We start from the raw sequence: 19,485 nt of genomic DNA on the forward strand, positions 1-19,485 counted from the left end.
TTTGGATTGGATGAGCAAAAATTCACCATTGCAGGGGGAAAGAAAAATCATTTACTTGGAACCCAAAATTTTAACTTGGTAGCGACAGAAAAGTACACGAGATCTCCATCATCAATCAATTCAAACTTAACTCGGAAGAAAAGAAAAAAAAAAAAAAAAGAACAAAATACAGGGCAAAAGTTGCCATTTTAAGACTTACATCCACAAACAAGAAACAATGATTGCCACGGTCATGATAAAACCTTTAACTGTCTTTCTATTCAAACTCACTGCATTCGAAGCATCAACCGATGAACCCGATGACCCAGATGAAGCATCAGCAGCCCCTGCCCGGACATTTTTCTCCGGCTTGGATGGCGCAGGAGCCTCCGCCGGTGCAGCAGCCGGTGCCGTCGCGCCGAAAAGCTTCATAGGAAGAAGCACCTTATCCACCTGATACACTGAGAGCTGAGTATCACTGTAGATAGTATTGGACACTGTTGTATCAACCACCCCAGTTGTTACATTCACTTGGTTCCCTGAGGTGGTCACATTTAAAGGATACTCTCCATCATCACTGTTTCCAGCTTGCGTGTGCAAGGGGTTACTTGCGGTTTGGAACTGTGAGATGGTGTAGAGAGTGGGGAGAATGTGGAATTGTATCAGCTGCATTTGGTCTTGTGAGTTTATGGAGTTTAATGTTCCTGCTTTGAGGCTTGAGAATGCATTATCAGTGGGTGCAAACACGGTTAGGCCTTGGTTTGAGTTGTTCAGCTGTGAATTGATTCTATCAGCTATTTGTGAAGCTTTGAGGAGTTTAATGAAGGTTGTGAATTGTCCTGCTTTCTCTAGAACTTGGGTGATGTTGGTGGGGCCCGCTGGTGCTGCTGGTGTTTGGGCTGAAATTGTTTGGATGAAAAGGAAAAGGAGGAAATGGATTAGCTTTGCCATTTGTGTGAGTGAGGAAACTAAGAAGACTAAGATTTTTGTCACAAGTGGAAGAAGGGGATGTGGTGTTGTGTATTTATATTATATGGTGTTAAGGTTTGAGGGTGAGTGGAAATTAGATTGGTATAAAGTTAGGTGAAAGGTTGCAATTTGTATAAGGTGGCAAGAGGCCCTCATGCAATCAATTTTTCTTTCTAAGGCAGGACATTACAGAGAGGAAAGGGGAGCAGGAATTGCTTTGGGAGGCAGAAACAATAGCAGGCTAGAGAGATTGACGTGGGATTCAAATTCTAGTGGCCTTGCAAGTAGAATTTAATTTCAACTAAGTTAAAGGAGAACTGACAACCACCAGTTCTAAAATTAATATTTATACTGTATTTTTATGTCAAATAATATTAAAAAATTGCATCTATTTTAGCAATAAAAAGTTATATTAGCGCATGGCTTCATCTGCTAAAAAAATTATTTATTTGTGGAAACTAACCTACCAAATGAAATGAATTACACATGCCAACTCGACAATTAGACTCATACTATGTGACATATTAAGAGGGATAATACTATGAGAAAAATTCTTACTCTGTACTTAGATAAGCTGGCCAAAACACTTAGATAAGCTCATAAGCCTCAGTCCATGTCAGTCCAATAAGCAAACGGACCAAATAACCTGTATGAATCTGTCTGCAAGACTGCAACACAAAGTAGCAGAGCCCCAAAATATGAGAAGCAGGAATCAAAGAAACTGAATAAAAATATGTCATTTTATTGTCTTAGGAGTTGCATTTTCACGTAAGTAAGATCGACGAGCTACATATAAGAATAATCCCACTTAAGGTATGCATCATTCTTCATTTTTATTTAAGGTATGCATTATTCTTCATTTTTATTTATTTCTTGACTCTTGCCCTCAGTAACTTGAACATCGAAATTCTTGTATTCTGGAAACATAATAATTGATCACCATCCTGCCTAGACCAACTGTATGAAATGGGCCTGTTTGGACAAACTTGTTAAAAGTAAAAGATTTATATACATACATATGAACAAATTGAAGCTTGGGGTCTAACAAGAATCGATCGAAGCTTGGTCTTTTTTAAGGTGCCACGTAAGCTGTTTCTAATAAGCCATATTAGACAACTTATTAAAATAAGCTCAAAAGATCTTATGAAGCACTCAAAGGACAATTTTTATACATTATGTCAAACACTTTCGTAAGCATTTATAAGACAAATCTCAATAAACTGTCCATAAACCCCTCTAAATGGGGCCATCATTCTATTGAGTCACTGAGGAATAGTTAACACGATAAGAAAAGATTTAACTTCTTTTTTCTTCTATTTTTCTACAATTAATTGGTAGCAGATAATGTTGTTTTAGGCATGGTTACTTGGCTGTATATTACATGGGATACATTTCTTAATTGGAATTCAAGTTGCAAATCTTCATTTTATGAGAGACCAAGCTTTTTACTTCATTCAACTTTCATTAATAGATTAATTTCTTTAAAACGAGGTAATTATTCATAACAAAAAACTAAGAGAAAAAAATTAATTCATATCAATATTAGTTTTCTAATAAGAAGATTGCACTCTCAATTTAAGAGTTATGCGGTGCTCTGCAGTGGGCTTCCGGGAGTCCATTTAGTGTGTTGATGGGCCTTTGGCGTGGAGTGGTGTGTGTGGACACGGGCTCACGTGAACGGAAATGCCGATGTCACGTTGGCACACACAACAAAGCAATATTAGAGGGAATTGCTTTGTGCACCAGCATTTTTTCTTGTGCACCCAGTAATTTTTTGAAATTTCGAAAATACCCCTGCTAACTTCTTCTTCCTTTTCCTTCTTCATGCACCATTCATTCTATTGTTTTGTTCTTTGCATTCATTCTCGTGAGAGGTGGTCTTTCATTGTTGTGATTGTTTTGATTGAGGTGCATTGGTTACATTGGTAAGTGGTGGTTGTGGTGGTGGTTGGTGTGATTGTTAATGACAGAGGTACGTTGATTTTCTTCAGGGGAGTGAACCTAGCAATTCCCAATATTAGATATGAAGGATTGCGAAACACAACACAACACACGTTGAATGAACGGTGTCGTGCTTTGTTGTAGCTGTAGTTGTAGACTAGACTAGCTTTGCTTTCTTGCAGGATTTTGGCGCATCGAACCTATCGATATCGGCGTCTCCCTGAATCGCGTTTTTCAGTTCTACACTGGAAACTGATGCGGTTAGATAAGATAAAAAAAAAAAAAAAAAAAAGTAACTAATTGGCAAACTGCAATCGTGGCCGTCCATTCCGTTGACCGATGAATATAAAAAACACGCGATTGGCAGTTCCCATTCCCATTGCCATCGCCAGCGCATATATCAAATCGAACAGCCGCAAACCCTTCCTCTGAACTCTGATCCGCACTGGCACTGAAGCCATTGCTGTACCTTCCAAACCCTAGCGTAGCCACGCGCTGAATTGCGATACGATGATCGTGCGCACATGAGGCGGCACGGCACGGCACGATGATGAACACAGCCAACGGCACGATGATCTCACCGTCGTCTTCGTCGGGAACGGCGGCGCAGTCGCCGGGACTGAAGACCTATTTCAAAACCCCCGAGGGAAGATATAAGCTTCAATACGAGAAGACTCACCCTTCCGGTCTTCTTCATTACGCCCATGGCAAAACCGTTACTCAGGTTTCCCTTAAACCTTTGCGATCATACTTACTGTTATTGATTGTAAATTATTGGTTTTAGGGTTGTAGAGACTTGCTTTCTTCAATGCTCATTATGTGTTATCTAATTATCTATCTTTTTACATCGTCTTTCTTCGTGTTTTGATTCATTCATTGCTAGGGTTTTTCTTGTTCTTCATTGCATTCTTTTCTAATATTGACTCGTCCGAGATTTTCTCTACTGAATTCAATTGTGGCAAAGTTTTTTAGAGGAATGCTCTCATTATGAGATGAGTTATCGGCCTTGGCATTCAGTTCCGCATGTTCTTTTTATTGACTTTTTAGCTATTTTGTATAATTAGTATCGGGGAATTCTATAATGTTTTTCCTGTTCTTACTGTTTATTGTGACAAAATGGAATTGTCTTAGCATATGAGTGAATTGTTGGTTTGATTGAATGAGCAGGTAACCCTGGCACATCTCAAGGACAAGCCTGCGCCTTCTACCCCAACCGCTTCGTCATCGTCAAGTTTCAGTGCCAGCAGTGGGGTACGGTCGGCGGCAGCTCGATTGCTGGGAGGAAGCAACGGTAGCCGGGCACTTAGTTTTGTTGGAGGCAATGGTGGCAGCAAGAGTAATGGAGGAAATACTAGGATTAGTTCCATTGGTGCTTCGAGTACAAGTAGTGCAATGGCGAATCCGAATTTTGACGGGAAAGGAACATACTTGATATTCAATGTCGGGGATGCAATTTTCATTAGTGATTTGAATTCGCAAGACAAGGTATATTGGTCAGATTTTGATGGATTTTAAGAATTTTGGGTTTGCTTCATGGTTCATGAGAGGTTTCTTGTTGCGTGTAGGACCCCATAAAGTCTATTCACTTCAGTAACTCAAATCCTGTGTGCCACACGTTTGATCAGGATGCTAAGGATGGGCATGATTTGCTCATTGGTTTGAACTCTGGCGATGGTAAAGAAGTCTTTGCTAAAATTTAACTTTTCATTTTGTGAGGAAAATTTAAGCGTTATGAATTTATTGTTCCTGTGTGTATCCTTGTAGTCTACTCAGTGTCATTGAGACAGCAATTACAGGATGTTGGTAAAAAGCTTGTTGGGGCCCAGCATTATAACAAAGATGGTTCTGTCAATAACAGGCAAGATTTAATTATCCAATCCATTGTAATGTTTTAATTATGAGTGTTAACTTTTCTCAGAATTGTTGCGTGGCTTTATTTGCCAGTGCTAGTAATTACAGACAGTTTTGAATTTTGATTGCCATGTATGCTAATACACACACACACACACAAAAAGCATTTTTTCTTTAGAAATTCCAGTATGTTGATTGAGCATTTAGTGTCAGTTTTGAAGAATATATTATCAGAAACAAAAGAGCTGTTAATGTTATGTGCAGATGGTCCAACTTTGATCATTATGCATTGAATGTCACTCAGCAATCAAAATGAGTAAGTTATTGGTCTTGCTAGTTGTTAATGAGTGTTCTAAGGACACCAGTTAAGGAGCACTTAATGCTTCTGTTGAATGCTTTCAATTACTTAAAAAAGTAAGTATTAAATTTATTTTTTTTGTGTTTTTGATATAATAAAAGCTTTTCTTTTCATTTGATACTTCCTAGTTTTATTTTCCTTATGGAGCTCATTAGCATTTATTATCTAGGAAACACTGACACCTCTGTGAATAACATGTCAGCATGTCATACACTTTTCGGACACGACACTTGTTGAACACGCCTTCATCACATGTTGGGTACCTCTTAATTGTGTCGCAGTCAGTGGAAAAATTAGTTTAATTTTATTAAAGAATATTAATTCTCTCTCTTAAGTGTGTTACTTTTACTGGGTAAAATATGTTCATGTTGATATGTAGTTGACTTCAGTGGTTATAATTCTTGCCATTGAGTATTCTCAATTGTGATTAGAATTGCTTAGCTTACATTCTAGAACTTTAATGTATTGGAATGGTATGTCAATGGCACTGATTGGAACCTATCTTAATTGATGTATTTTGAATTCAACAGTCGTTGTACTTGTATTGCATGGGTGCCTGGAGGTGATGGTTCTTTTGTTGTTTCTCACACTGATGGGAATTTGTATGTATACGAAAAGGCAAGTCTCAATCATCAAGAGAGAAACTTACTTTATGGTTCATTTATGAATATCTTTCTTATGATGAGTTAAGTAGATATTTACCTTTTCTTTCCTATTTCAGAACAAAGATGGTGCTGGTGATTCTTCTTTCCCAGTTGTAAAGGATCAAACTCAATTTTCGGTTGCGCATGCACGTTACAGTAAGGTATTGAATTTGATGGCCTTTTGATTTCTTGACAACTTATTGATATGCAACTTCTATTTTACCTTTTTCCTCTCTTTTGGCCTATCTATTTTGATTTTACTGTAGTTAAATTTAGTTTTTATCACTTATTAGTTATGGTTGCTAAGTTTTTGTAGAATTTTGCAGCTTTCTCACTGAACACTTGATTGACTGTACAAATAATACATCCAAGGCATAATTAGTTTTTGGATGAAATGATGAATTCTACAATTGGCCCTCCTGTAGAATATTTTGCATTATTATATCTATACTTTTTTTTTAATAAAACAAGTATTGGTCTTTGCAGAGTAATCCTATAGCCAGATGGCATATATGCCAGGGTTCAATTAATAGTATTTCTTTCTCAATGGATGGGGCATACTTAGCAACTGTTGGACGAGATGGTATATTTTTAATCCAATTCCATCCTCACTGTGTTATTTCTACTTATTTTCACATCCTTGCAAAAATAACATCTCAAAATTATTTTACTTACTCCATCCAGGTTACTTGCGAGTGTTTGATTACTCAAAAGAGCAACTTATATGTGGCGGGAAAAGTTATTATGGTGCTTTGTTATGTTGTGCATGGAGGTTAGTCTTGTTTGGTTCTAGTTAATTAATTTGTGATATTGGAATTTATAGATCATTTTCCTATTTCCCTAGTTCACCTTTTACTCTAGAGTTTATATAAAATATTAATAGCTATCACCCTCTAGCTTGCTATTCTTCTTTTTTGGGTTAATTAATACTTTGAGAATACAATTTCATAATGATACAACATCAAACCCTTATCCCACTTTGTTATTCATAATAATAACTCTGCTTTAATAGCATGGATGGAAAATATATTTTGACGGGAGGGGAAGATGATTTAGTTCAAGTTTGGAGCATGGAAGATCGCAAGGTTGTGGCATGGGGCGAGGGACATAACTCATGGGTAAGTTGCCTGACAATTTTTAGTTGTGTGCTTGTAGCAAACTTTGCTACCGTAGGGTTAATGTAGTGTTTGTATCAAATGCCATGATCAGGTCAGTGGAGTTGCTTTCGATTCATATTGGACATCACCAAATTCAAATGACAATGGAGAGACTGTTACATATCGTTTTGGTTCTGTTGGTCAGGTGCTCAGAAAAATGTTTCATTATAATTTTTACTTTTTCTTTGTGTAGCTTTTCATTCTAAGTAAAACTCATTGGTATACCTAACATGGATCTGTGGTAGCTTTTGCTCTCTGCTTTAAATTTTTCAGATCACTTTTCCCTGTGATATAATGGCAGTTTTGAAATAAAGTTGATGTATCTGCTTGCTTAGAAATTAGCTGATTGCTAGATGATTTTGGTTTCAAATGTTTTGATAGAGGGGTAATTTTTCAGATTCAGTCATGGTTTTCAATTATTGGATCCAGGACTGGTTTCTAAGAATTTAGTATTACTAACATAACAACATACTTGGTTAAAACCTATGAAGCACTGACACGGATACGGACACCGGACACGGACACGTGAACACTTGTAATGTCCAAAATATAGAACCTAGTACGGGTGTCGTGTCGGTGTCGGACACTGACACGGACGCGTGTCGGATACCGGACACGACAAGGGGGTGGAGTGCCCGTGCTTCATACGTTAAAACTGCTGTGAAAACTGAAGCAAAAAAAAAATATTTAATTGGATATAGTATATATATCGATATTTTACATAGTAATTGAGTACAACAGTTTAGCGGCTTTCAGTTTTCATATGATGAAGTTAGGCATTTCTAATTTCTCAGAGCATCTTGTGTTTGCAATTTAAGAAAAAAGTGTGGTTGTAATTTGTATGAATGTGTTTTGCCTTCCAAGCTCGTGTTTGGTCAAATTTTGGAACTAAGAAATTTTGGTGATCAGGATACACAATTGCTTCTGTGGGACCTGGAAATGGACGAGATTGTAGTGCCCTTGAGGCGGCCACCTGGTGGATCCCCGACTTACAGTACTGGAAGCCAGTCATCGCACTGGGACAATGTTGTCCCATTGGGTACCCTGCAACCTGCTCCGAGTATGCGGGATGTTCCAAAAATCTCTCCGTTGGTTGCTCACCGTGTGCATACCGAACCACTCTCTGGCTTGATATTTACCCAGGAATCTGTGCTCACTGCCTGCCGGGAGGGGCACATTAAAATTTGGATGAGGCCAGGGGTTGCTGAGAGCCAATCAAGCAACTCTGAAAACTTGTTAGCTACCAGCCTCAAGGAGAAACCTTCACTTTCAAGCAAGATCAGCAGCAATTCTAGCTACAAGCAATGACTAAATCTTAATCTAAAGGGAATTTCAAGAAATTTTTTTTATATGGTTTGTTTATCTTTTATCCAGTTGGTTTCCTAGTTTTAACATAGTGATTCAAGTAAAGATGAACCAACTGGTCTATTGTATATTCAGTTATTTACGGATGAGCATGCCATTGATGGCACTGAGAGGATGGGAGAGAGAGTTCTCTCCGGCTGCCTGCTGTAATTATAAAACGGCTGTTATTAGGATATCTGACTAGTGATTACAGGAATAATGTGAAATTGGTCCTTGGAGATCGGTACTTTTGAAGTCCATACATACAAGCCATTATTTATTGTGTTGGCATTTAATTTTGTGGCTTTACTTATTTCTTCATCAACACGAATTGCTTGAAGCTGAGGAGTGCCGTGTCGTGTGTGCTGAGACTAGGCTAATATTTCTCATTTGTATAGTTTATAGTGTAAGAGTGTGTTTGGTTAGGGAAATGAAGGAAAAAGGGAGAATTTTTTTGATGTCCAAAAATTTGAAAGGAAGAAAGAAAAATGAAGGATTTAAAATTTGTATTCTATATTTTCTTTTCCTTTAATATTGAGGATTTGAAGAAATTTTTTTTATTAATTTTAGACCGTGAGTTACTAAATTATTTTAAAATCTCATTTTAACTTTAGTTTCTTTCATTATATTATCTGTGTTTTTCTTTCTCCTTCCTAGTAAGACCTTTCCTCTCGTCTCATAAATCAAATAACGAGTTTTTCTTTTTCTCTTAGCTCCTCTTCTCTTTCCTTTCCTCTTTAAGGGGCAGATTTGGGGTGAATTACGACGAACCAACAAACTAACAAAGATGCTCTTATTGTTGAATGCTACAGTTTGTAGTTCATTAAAGAATCATTAAAAAGTACCATATACTGTTTATTGTCATCATTAATTTTTCTGGTTGTTTAGCATAGAAGATTACATGTAGAGAAGGCAATGTGTGGAAATACCTTTGGTCAAAGGTCTGAAACCAAAATAAGACATGTGTATTCATCTCTTCAACCATCTTTACAGTACAGAATCCCTTTTTGTTCCCCTATAATTGTACAAAAACAACCTTTCTTTATCTTTTCACCTACAGGATTTGCTCAGAAGTTTCTTGCAAGTCCAATATTATAATATGGCCTCACAGTTACAATACAACTGGCTTCGAGCCAGCGGTCTCAATACAAGGAATGCGATACTTGTGTATTCTCGCGAGTACCACGGAGACAAAAAAGGGTGTAATGTGCTTAAAGTATAGTCCATACATTATACTTTTATATACAGCCAATTAAACACCATCAATATAAAAGTATATTCTATGTCAACTCACACTCACATGCACTGCAGTGTCTCTCACATTATTTTCATGGTGTTGAGAATCAGTCAAAGCTTGGTGAGTGGTGGCTGATGAATGTGATTAATGAGGCAGTACCACCTCTTGGGAACCAAGCCATCGTCTTCTCCATTTCAAAAACTCAATAAGAATATAAGCTCCACACATCACAGCTCCAAACCCAGTAAATGTAGCAAGTAGGATAGATAGAACGGCTTGCTTATTAAGCTGTCATGCCACAAAAGTAATTGACATTAGAGATGGAAAATTGTGACAATTTTTTTTGTCAGTGCAATTGGAAACCACTTAATTGAAACCCACTGTTATGCTATTGTTATCTACATTTAACTTTCTTTCTATGTTATCAAGTTATAGGTATGAAATATATATTTATCAACTTTATGATAACTAATTTTCATCAGAAAACCAGCTTGGTCACCTTTAGTGAAATTTCCCTCTCAACTATGTTTTTTATATCTATAAAAATCAAACCAGAGACCTTATTAAGATTCTAGTCCACTCGGATCTCACGTAATTTTGGCTTACATTTAACTATTTAGCGTTGAGCTTACTGACCATGGTTCTATACTTCTTGTGCCTTCAACCAAATTTTACAAATAATTGTTTTTATGAACTGAACTTTGTTTGAATGCAACATGCTCCACTTAGGCTAGAGGAGTTAACAAAGCAAGGGGTGAAGGGGGAAAAACACACAGGATTTCCTTACCAGTGAATAGAAAAGACGTCCAGCGAGAACCACCATAACAAACTGGGCAATTGCATAAACCCAAACATGTTCACACGTCACTAAGAACAAATTCAGGGGAATCAGTGCAATACCAAAGGCAGAAATCAAATATATAGTGTTGTCCAATAGTAGAGAAAGTCCTACCCATTATTGTGGATGTCATGCTTGCAAGTAGACCTAGTATACATGAAAAAGGGAGAGAAATGGCAACAGCACCAGATCCCATACTTGAAACCTGACCGACAATGATATCATCATTAGGAATTCATATACTTCAAAGGGAACATTATCAAAGAATATTAATACTTACAAGTAGCTGCTCAAGGAAACAAAAGTATGCCAGCATGTTGATAATCACAAGAATGGGAATATTTTGCCAAACCCTGTGAAAGTTCTAAAAATCGTTATTAGATGATATGGAAATATTGGAGATCAATATAAGGTGGGTGGATGTTTAAGGTAGGGGGGAAGAGGGGAGAGGTTGCAGATTCGATCCACTCTGCTAACATAACTAACATTCTAACAAATTAACCTTTTTGCCGATAAAAAAAAAAGATACTCCTTGCCTGTATTGTTGGCTTCTACTCCTTGTCAAGTAAAGTGTTTGGCCATTTAAAACTCGTAGAAGAGTGACAGGAAGGTTCTGAACTTCCTGCTTGCACACATCACATGTTCTGTTGCCTTTAATGCTAAACCATTTAACTGCACACTCTTGGTGTGCCAGTGCAAGTTCACCTTTGCAGCTGCACTCCATTTTAAGTGTATCAGAACCTTCTCCCAATTCAATCAAACAAATTCTGCAGACGGCTTCTTCTTCAGGAATATCTTCCCCATCCTCATTTTCAACTGGACCAGAGAGGGCAGTGTACTCAAACATGAGAGAACACAAAAAACTTATTTTACTTTTTTAGTCACGTTCATAGATGTAAAACAACAGCTAGAAATGGAAAAACAGCCCCAGTAGGACATTGAGTTAGATGAGAAAGGAAAATAATAATAGAAGGAAATGTTAGGGAAAAATGAAAGCTTAACAGGAATAAATAAAGGTTAGTTAGATTGATCTAAATTTTAGGCCAGAAACGTATTAGTTCCCAACTGTTGTGTCCTACCTAAAAGAAACTCTAGTTTAGGAATCTATTATGCAGAATAATGAAAAATCAAATACTAATTCCTCATGAAGAAATCATATTATGTCACTCACTGGTTTAATCAATGTCATGAGCATATTAGAAAGTTTGAGTAACTTGAACTTAAGGCTCAGAGATCACCAACATAAACAAACAATAGTATAACCAACAAAATTCAACCCATCTCTGAGCAGGATGTAGTTTTAGTCAAGACAAGACAAAAATACATCGTTGGAAGTTTATAGTTATATGACCTTTTTTCAGATTCATGAAGAAGTTACTACTTACTAGTATCTTTGATATAACTTTATTACACAAGCAAGAAAAAGAAAGTTACCGGTATCGTCAGGCGGAGATTTCATAGATGTTGTGGCAATGCTCTTTGTCAACCGTGGTGTGGTAGGAACAATACGAAACATGGCACCTACATATGTGCTGCCATCTTCAGTAAGCACGGGAACTGAACGGGAACGATGCATTGGTAGTTGCAGTCCTTTCTTCTGTAAAATGAGGAAAATAAAATGGATGACAAATTATCTTGGAGACATCAAAGTATCCAAATTCAATTATGATTTGGAAAGGCATAAAAGGACATAAAAATAGTTTTGATTTATAAGATTAGCATAGCAAACTATAGTATTAAGATGTTTGGGTAATTTGCAAAAAGGGATATAAGGTTTAGTGACCAGGAATTACAGAATGCATCTCATGAAGAAGGAAATATTTAGTGCATAGGGAATCTAGGATTTTAAGAGCTATGTTTTGATCCACTGCCACCTTCCACCAACATCCAATCGCATGCTGTCATGTTGCTAAAATAGTTTGATTTCTCGGGTAATTGTAATCATAGTCAAACACTCGAATAAGTGTCAACATATTATCAGATGCTAGTGCAGAAAAAAAAAAAAAAAGTTTTACCCTACCTTTAGATCAAAATTAAATGGTTCAACAAGAAGGTACCAAATTTATCTATTTGAAATCTGACTATTATACTTTCATATAAAATAATTTGATGTCACACTTCCTGCAATAGATAATTAACATAGGCAAACGAGTTGGCTGACTCAACTTTACCACAAGCTAAATGAAATTATCATTGAAATTGATATTTTAAAAGATGTGCAAGTGTTAATGCTATGTGAGCTTTGATATGTTTAGTATTAAAATTGTTGTCATTTATATAACATTATTTTTTGATATACTTGACAGATTTGAACTGATCAGATGTAGGTGCATGTTGCATGAATTCTGAAATAGTAGGATAGTAAGCAGACTTTTGAAACTAATGATGTAGAGGAAAACCAATGCTTAAAGAACCATATCTAACTATCTATAATGACAATACGACATCTACTGGTTCAAATTTGGATATATTTATAGGAGAGTGAAATCCATATTTTTAACAAAGCTAACATCTAGCAATCTGTATATTTATTGTAAATAATACATGTGTTACACAATTTTATCAGAAAAAAGTTATACAAAGCAAGATTAGAAACATCCCAAGTTATAGAAGGGCTTTTTCCACAATGGTTTTCCACTTTGTTGTCAATGTCAATTTATTTTAAATAATTAAATATGACCATTACAATGCATCCTTAGTATAAGTTGCAAAGGCACTCACAACATGTGTTGCTGGATAGGCAATGTTCCCTCCATGTCCAGACTCCAGATTTGACTGAGCAATTGGGGTGACAGGTAAGGATGATATTTTCATCTCATTAGGTGATAATGTTCTTGAAATCATAGGCTCTTGCAGTGGCTCCGGGGGGGAACCGTCAAGTGCTGGGATGGAAGCCTCTTCAACATCTGAACTTATCTTGTGAAATTTAATATTTTTGGTTGACAAAGGACCTTGGAACTCATTGATTTGGCTTCTAGGAGATGGAGTTGGAGGTTGGTTTGTTCTGAAAAATTCCTCTCTTGTTTCATCTAGTGTTCTTGTTGGTATCTCCAAGATAAGGTTTTTCCTTCTACCATGTGCATGTCTACTAGGGAGTTCCTCAGTTATTTCGGATGACTCTACATCCTACACATCAAGAAGCCAAAATGAACTTTCATCTCTATTCAAAGTTATACGCACATATTTTCGCAACAAAACATAGTTTTCCCTATTTTTAGCTTATGCATACATTTTACAAGTACAGAAGAGATATACTAAGTAGATAGGCATCAACGTGATGTGACTTTATGCAAGAGTTTCTCTGACTCGTGTGTTCAGAACTGATGACTGCTTATGTAACACAGGGCTAACCATACAAGTCACCAAATTGCCATTCGATATAACTTTAGATGTTTTTTTACTAATCTAGTTTGACACAGTAACAGACACTACAAAATCATGAAAATATTTTGAAGATAATATTGTCTGTGCTTGATGACAAATTGGATGCTTTGATTGGCCAAATTTTCAGCCTGGGCTAGTTCTGAAATTCATATTACTTCCATAAATTCAATGGAAAAAACTCTTTAAGAACCAATATCTGCTTGGCCAAATGTGGCAGGTTTGTGTGCATATATGCAGGCGTACAGCTAAAATTAGATATATATTAACCAAAGCAAAATGAGTTAGAAACAGTGGAGATGATGATCATTGATCAGTGTACAAAGGTATGAACTGATAAATACTCATGTGAATTCCAGTAAAGAAACCAATGTTCTAAAAGTTTTAAGTTTTAACACTAAAAACTATTGAAAGAACATATATGATAAAGAAAGTGTTAGCTTAGCCTTAATTAGAGTAAAACAAAGGAAAATAAAAATAGGCAACTGAATGAAGTGGAGAACATAATAGTAAAAAAAGTACCTTTTGAATTGGGTTATGAGGTATACTAGAAGAGCCTTGGTCATTATTAATCTTGGGAAAACGATGTGCTTCAGTGGCCATATATGAAGGGGTTCAGCCGAAAACCCACAAAGAGTTTGAGCTGACAGTATTTTGCAGAAAAGAAGGTCGAAATCTTGCTGCGATCATTGGAGCAGGAAAGAAGCATAAAGGGAATTTGGAAAAAGGAGAGAAGACAAGTGGCATAAAAAGCTTCAAGCAGACACGTTTCAGCTTTTCTGGTTTTTTAAGGTGTGGTTGGCACAAAAGTAAAAAGTTTAGTGAGGCTGATGCTAACTAACTTCACTCTTTTTATTTTACAGCATTTCCAGCAGATTTTTTTTTAATTACTCATTTACTTCTTACATTTGCACAAACTTTTCCTTTTAATATCTTTTTTATTTTATAAGCAAGTAATTTATGATTTAAGGATTAAGTATAAAAGATTAGTTTAAAAATGATATGAATAGAGATATAAAGATTAACTTAAAATTCCAAAAGTTAAGATAGTAATTTAAGGATTAATTAAGAGAAAATAAAAGTTCAAAAGGTTTATTTATAAGAATTTAATTAGATTATACTAATTGTACATAAAAAATTATAAGTACACAAAAAATAACATGCAATAATATATTTTTTTACACCATCATTTAATTACATATATTATAAACTTTTTTTAATAATTATTTTACAGTTATATTTAGGATATTATTAGTTAGTTAATAGTATAACTTACATTCGTAGTAATTAAAAATTAAAATTTATTTATAAAGGAAAAAAACAAATTAAAGTAGATATATATTTCCCTAAAAAGAATCAAGCATTATTGTTTGGGATTTTGCTTCTCTAAACTGAAGAACTCCAATACCATCCAGATAGATCATGAACTCCTTTAAAGAGCTTCATTACAACATGGGAAGGTTTCATCTTGGGTCATGTGCCTATATTTCCCCTCTGGAAATATTGACACACTAGTGTTGGGACCCGTGTAGTTGCATTTTTTTTATCAAATGCAGAAAGAGTGAAAGAGAGAAGTAAAAAGGGAAAAAAAATTTGCAGCTAATCAACAAATGACAAACAAATGGAGGTGTGACATGTGGACAAAAAATTTGGTGGCCGGACAAATTTAATAAAACTATTGATGACCCAGAATGCATGAAACCTTCCCATGTTGTAAAGCTCTCAAAATTATAATGCAAGCTATAATTCAACCTTACAACTAATGCCTTTCCTCAAACAGATTGGAACTGAAACCACCCTCCTTAGGTTTACCACCTATCATATTTGGGATGACAAATAAATTGGTTTTCTCTAATTCTTGAAATCTTCCCAATTCTCTCATATTAGGTTTTAGGACAAGTTCAAGTTATTTCTCAAAAGCTAAGGAAGACCATGTCCTCATACGTTCACGATAAATATAGCAAGATACTCGGTTCTTGGTCTCTACGTACACAATACACTTCCCTTATCCTTCAAGTTTTTAACGTGGATGGATCATAACATAATAGAATTGGGCAGACAGCTTGTGGAGGACTCGTTAATGACACTAATGGGACTATGATTAAAGGCTTTTGTGTTAATACTGGATCTTGCAATATCATATAGGTGGAACTTTGGACTTCTAAACTTGGTATCCAAACAGCGAGATAACTCTCCGTGAGAAATATTATATTTGAGATGGATTCAAAAGTTGTTGTTCAAAAGGGTCATGCTCACTCTACTTACCTAAGACCCCTCATTTATGATATCATAGCTCCTCTGCAAGCTTGACTAGTCCCCTTCAATTAGTCACTCATTCAAGGGATGCTAACAAGGGTGCAAATTTCTTAGTCAGTTTGGTAATGATTTTGGTTATGAAGTGTATTATCTTGACACCCCTACCCCTATGCTAACTTTTTTGTCCACACGCAAAATTGCTTTGTGATTTGTTTTTTCTTTCCCATGATATAAAAGAAAGTGAGGAGTAATATTTATAAATTGCACTCACAACATTGATTAAACAATCAATAATTAATATTGTACTTAATTTTAAATATTGTCATGTATGTATTTAATTATATTACAATTCTTAAATGTTAATTTTCTAATTATCGATTATGTGTCCAGTTTATTCTTTAAAATTTATTTTCTCACTATATAGGAACCATATTCCATTGTCTATGGATTAGTAAAGTTTAACTTGGGTAAACTTGATGTTACAAGTTTATTTTTATTATAAATGTATTTTCAAGAAAACAACTTATATTTAGTTATCTCAACAAGAATATTTAGCTTTACTCATTGCTAAATATAGGTTTAAATCTACCTTACTACTAACTTGAATTTAGGCAATTTGGTTTCATTTTACACATACTACAATAATTTGATGGTGTATCGAAAAAGGAAAATATTTTGCAACAATGTGTCATTAAATCTTGATAAAAAAAATTAGTTGATGACTGGCACTGGTGGAATTAATGCTTCAAAGCCTCATCGTTCACCAAAGCATTTGTTGATTTCAAAATTACAAACAAGCAAAAAAATTTGTTGGGTAATTAATGTTTCCACAAACCAAATTATCTACACTTATAAAAGAATCGTGAGAACACAATAAAGATTACATAGGAAAAATAATAACAAACACAAGAATTTAACTTGCTTCGGCACCTCTTAACTATATCCACGTATTTTCCTATCACAAAAGTGATTATAAGATTGTAATCTATCCTAAATAGTGTGTCACTCTGCAAACGCAAGTATCCCACTTGATGGTTACAAGAAATGATCAGACTCTCACGCAAAGACAAAACATTTTTATCTCAATAAAGTAACTTTGTTTCACAATCTTTCTTTTTGTGTGTTTCTTCTCCACTAATTCTCTATTTATAATGAAAATTATTATCAATTATAATAAATAAATTCTCTTAAAAGTTGAAACAAAAACAACTTTTAATGTATTCATTCAAATAAATTTCATATAATAAAATGTAATCTTTCACTTTGCATTTAAATCACTTAAATTTTAGTGATAAAAATTCAATTCTCACTATGCATGCACCTTATCTTTTGACTTTAAATTCTACAAAATTGATATATACTAGTATAGAGGGTACATTAGTAAGTTATTTTATGAAAGTAAAAAAAATTAAATTTAGATCATATAATTAAACATTATGTGACTACTTAAAAAGTCATGTAATTATAATTATATTAATCAAATTTAATTTACTCACTTACATATAAAATATTTTCTTTCATAAGATATCTTCTCTACCAATATATATTATGAAATCAATAAATATTTACATATAACTATTTGTGGTTAAAATTTATGCAGGAATTTTCTAGATGTGTCTTTATTGACAACACTAGTATATTATTGTGGCTCTCCCAGATATATTTGGAGTGTTTTTTCATTTTATCATCTTATGTACCTAAAAAAAGATATTATTATAAATATTTTTTCTTTATATTCATAGGGATCAACTAAATTAAATCCTTAATAAAGTTTCTCTCTCTAAAATAAGTATAATATTAGTAATATTTATTTTTGACTTAATTATACTTTACATCTCTTAATTATAATGTAATATTCAATTTATTTCTTCAATTATTAAAAAAATTAATTTAAGTTGATCTCTCAATTTGAAATGTAATAATTATATCATTTTGGTCAATTATGTATCGTTGACTAAGGGCACATCTCTCTCCCTTCCCCTTTTATTCGCCGTTTTGACCTCCACAACGCCACCCGTGACAGTGATGACAGAACCCGCGACGGTGATGCTGGTTCATCCTTCTCTCAGATCCAGGTGCAGTTCTTCAAGATATCTACAGGGTTTGGAGCCCGCGACTATGGTTCTTTGTTCGATATGGGTTTGGAGTAGAGGAACATGGTGGGCGAGTTGGTTTCTGGGTCGATTCAATACTAGCCCAGTCCCGTCGGAGTCCCATTGTTGGTAGTGGTGGGTGGTTGTAGGGCGCGCGTGCGGAGTTCCTTTTCCTTCAGGTAGAGCCCCCACCTTCTTATCATCCGCGACCTCTCCACGAACTCCGTTGCAGCACCGGAGGCGGTGGAGATGGCAAGGCGCTTCTTCAATATGCCATTGTGTCGTCTTGGAAGTGGGTTTCAAATTCGATACTTAATTGTTTTGGTTGGAGGAGTTATTGATGTTTGGGTGTTCATTTGTGGATCTGGTAGTGTTGATTTGGGGGTGGGTCGTTAGATTTTGACTGGAACTGATCTGGGATAATCAGATTATTTTTTAAAATTATAATAAATAAAGTGGCGGCTATAAACCCTCACTTTAAAATTATACATATGAATGTTTTAACGATAAATACTAAAATACTGACGGTTAAAAGGGTCATCCGTCGAAATCAGATGAAAATAATATAATTATTTCATTTTAAATAATAAAAAATTAAAATAAACTCTTAATAATTGAAAAATTAAGTTAAACCTTGAATTTTAAGTAAAAGATGAAATATATAATTAAGCCTTTTGTTTTACAGAACAAATTAGTAATATATTCATATAAATACACAATAATTAAACATGTAAATGCAGTAAAATAAATTAAACATGAAAATAAATTCTATCCGTTTGGAAAACATGAAAATAAATTCTATTACCTTTATTGTTCATTCTATTACCTTTATTGCGTGCCAGCCTGCCAGATTCGATACATGGCAGCTCCTATTTTGTCCAAACCACATAAAATTCTAAATGTTTAAATATTTTATTTTATGTCCAATAAGTATATTAATTTTGAGTGTAGTTTTTGTATAAAAAAAATTATAATTTCTGCAATATTTTTTTTGCTTTTAGTTTTTATGGTCAATTTTTATTATAAAAATACTTAAATTGATTTTATTCGACGTTATCACGCAATCATATTATTATTACGAAATTACCACATGACAATATCTAATGAAATATGTAAGTAGTTTTATAATGAAAGAACTGAAAAAAATATATTTAAATATTACAAAAATCAACAAAATTACAGGATGGAAAATTAAATATATTCAAAGCAATTCTAAAATTAGAGGTAAATAAAATTAAGTTTTAATATAGTTTTGGTCTTTGTAAATATATTAATTTTATTAACTATTCTGACAATTTTATAAATTTTTACTTATGACTCTTGTAATACTTAAATTTTTGAAACGTAAATTTGTCATATAACAATACTACTACATAATAAAATCATGAAAAAATTGTAACAAAAAAACAAAATATTTGAAAAGTACAAAAATCACAA

The 19,485-nt window shown here is 34.5% G+C and overlaps 3 protein-coding genes across 3 annotated transcripts; 1 reads left to right on the forward strand and 2 right to left on the reverse strand.

The window, feature by feature from the left end:
- Positions 1-990, reverse strand: LOC114407073 (fasciclin-like arabinogalactan protein 11). The gene has a single exon (XM_028370032.1). The coding sequence runs from the start codon at positions 928-930 to the stop codon at positions 196-198; it is 735 nt and encodes a 244-aa protein (XP_028225833.1). The 5' UTR covers positions 931-990; the 3' UTR covers positions 1-195.
- A 2,056-nt stretch (positions 991-3,046) lies between these two features.
- LOC114407074 (dystrophia myotonica WD repeat-containing protein-like) lies at positions 3,047-8,539 on the forward strand. The gene is made up of 11 exons (XM_028370033.1): positions 3,047-3,613; positions 4,057-4,374; positions 4,455-4,563; positions 4,654-4,747; positions 5,629-5,716; positions 5,820-5,903; positions 6,229-6,325; positions 6,427-6,514; positions 6,755-6,860; positions 6,952-7,044; positions 7,809-8,539. The coding sequence occupies exons 1-11, from the start codon at positions 3,437-3,439 to the stop codon at positions 8,205-8,207; spliced, it is 1,653 nt and encodes a 550-aa protein (XP_028225834.1). The 5' UTR covers positions 3,047-3,436; the 3' UTR covers positions 8,208-8,539.
- A 624-nt stretch (positions 8,540-9,163) lies between these two features.
- LOC114407075 (E3 ubiquitin-protein ligase MARCH11-like) lies at positions 9,164-14,488 on the reverse strand. The gene is made up of 8 exons (XM_028370034.1): positions 14,222-14,488; positions 13,040-13,444; positions 11,753-11,915; positions 10,855-11,134; positions 10,599-10,671; positions 10,433-10,523; positions 10,268-10,347; positions 9,164-9,768 (listed from the first exon to the last, which is right to left on the reverse strand). The coding sequence occupies exons 1-8, from the start codon at positions 14,300-14,302 to the stop codon at positions 9,625-9,627; spliced, it is 1,317 nt and encodes a 438-aa protein (XP_028225835.1). The 5' UTR covers positions 14,303-14,488; the 3' UTR covers positions 9,164-9,624.
- Positions 14,489-19,485: the final 4,997 nt, after the last annotated feature.

This window comes from Glycine soja, chromosome 3, assembly GCF_004193775.1.
Source record: "Glycine soja cultivar W05 chromosome 3, ASM419377v2, whole genome shotgun sequence".
In the NCBI taxonomy this organism is placed as follows: Eukaryota; Viridiplantae; Streptophyta; class Magnoliopsida; order Fabales; family Fabaceae; genus Glycine; species Glycine soja.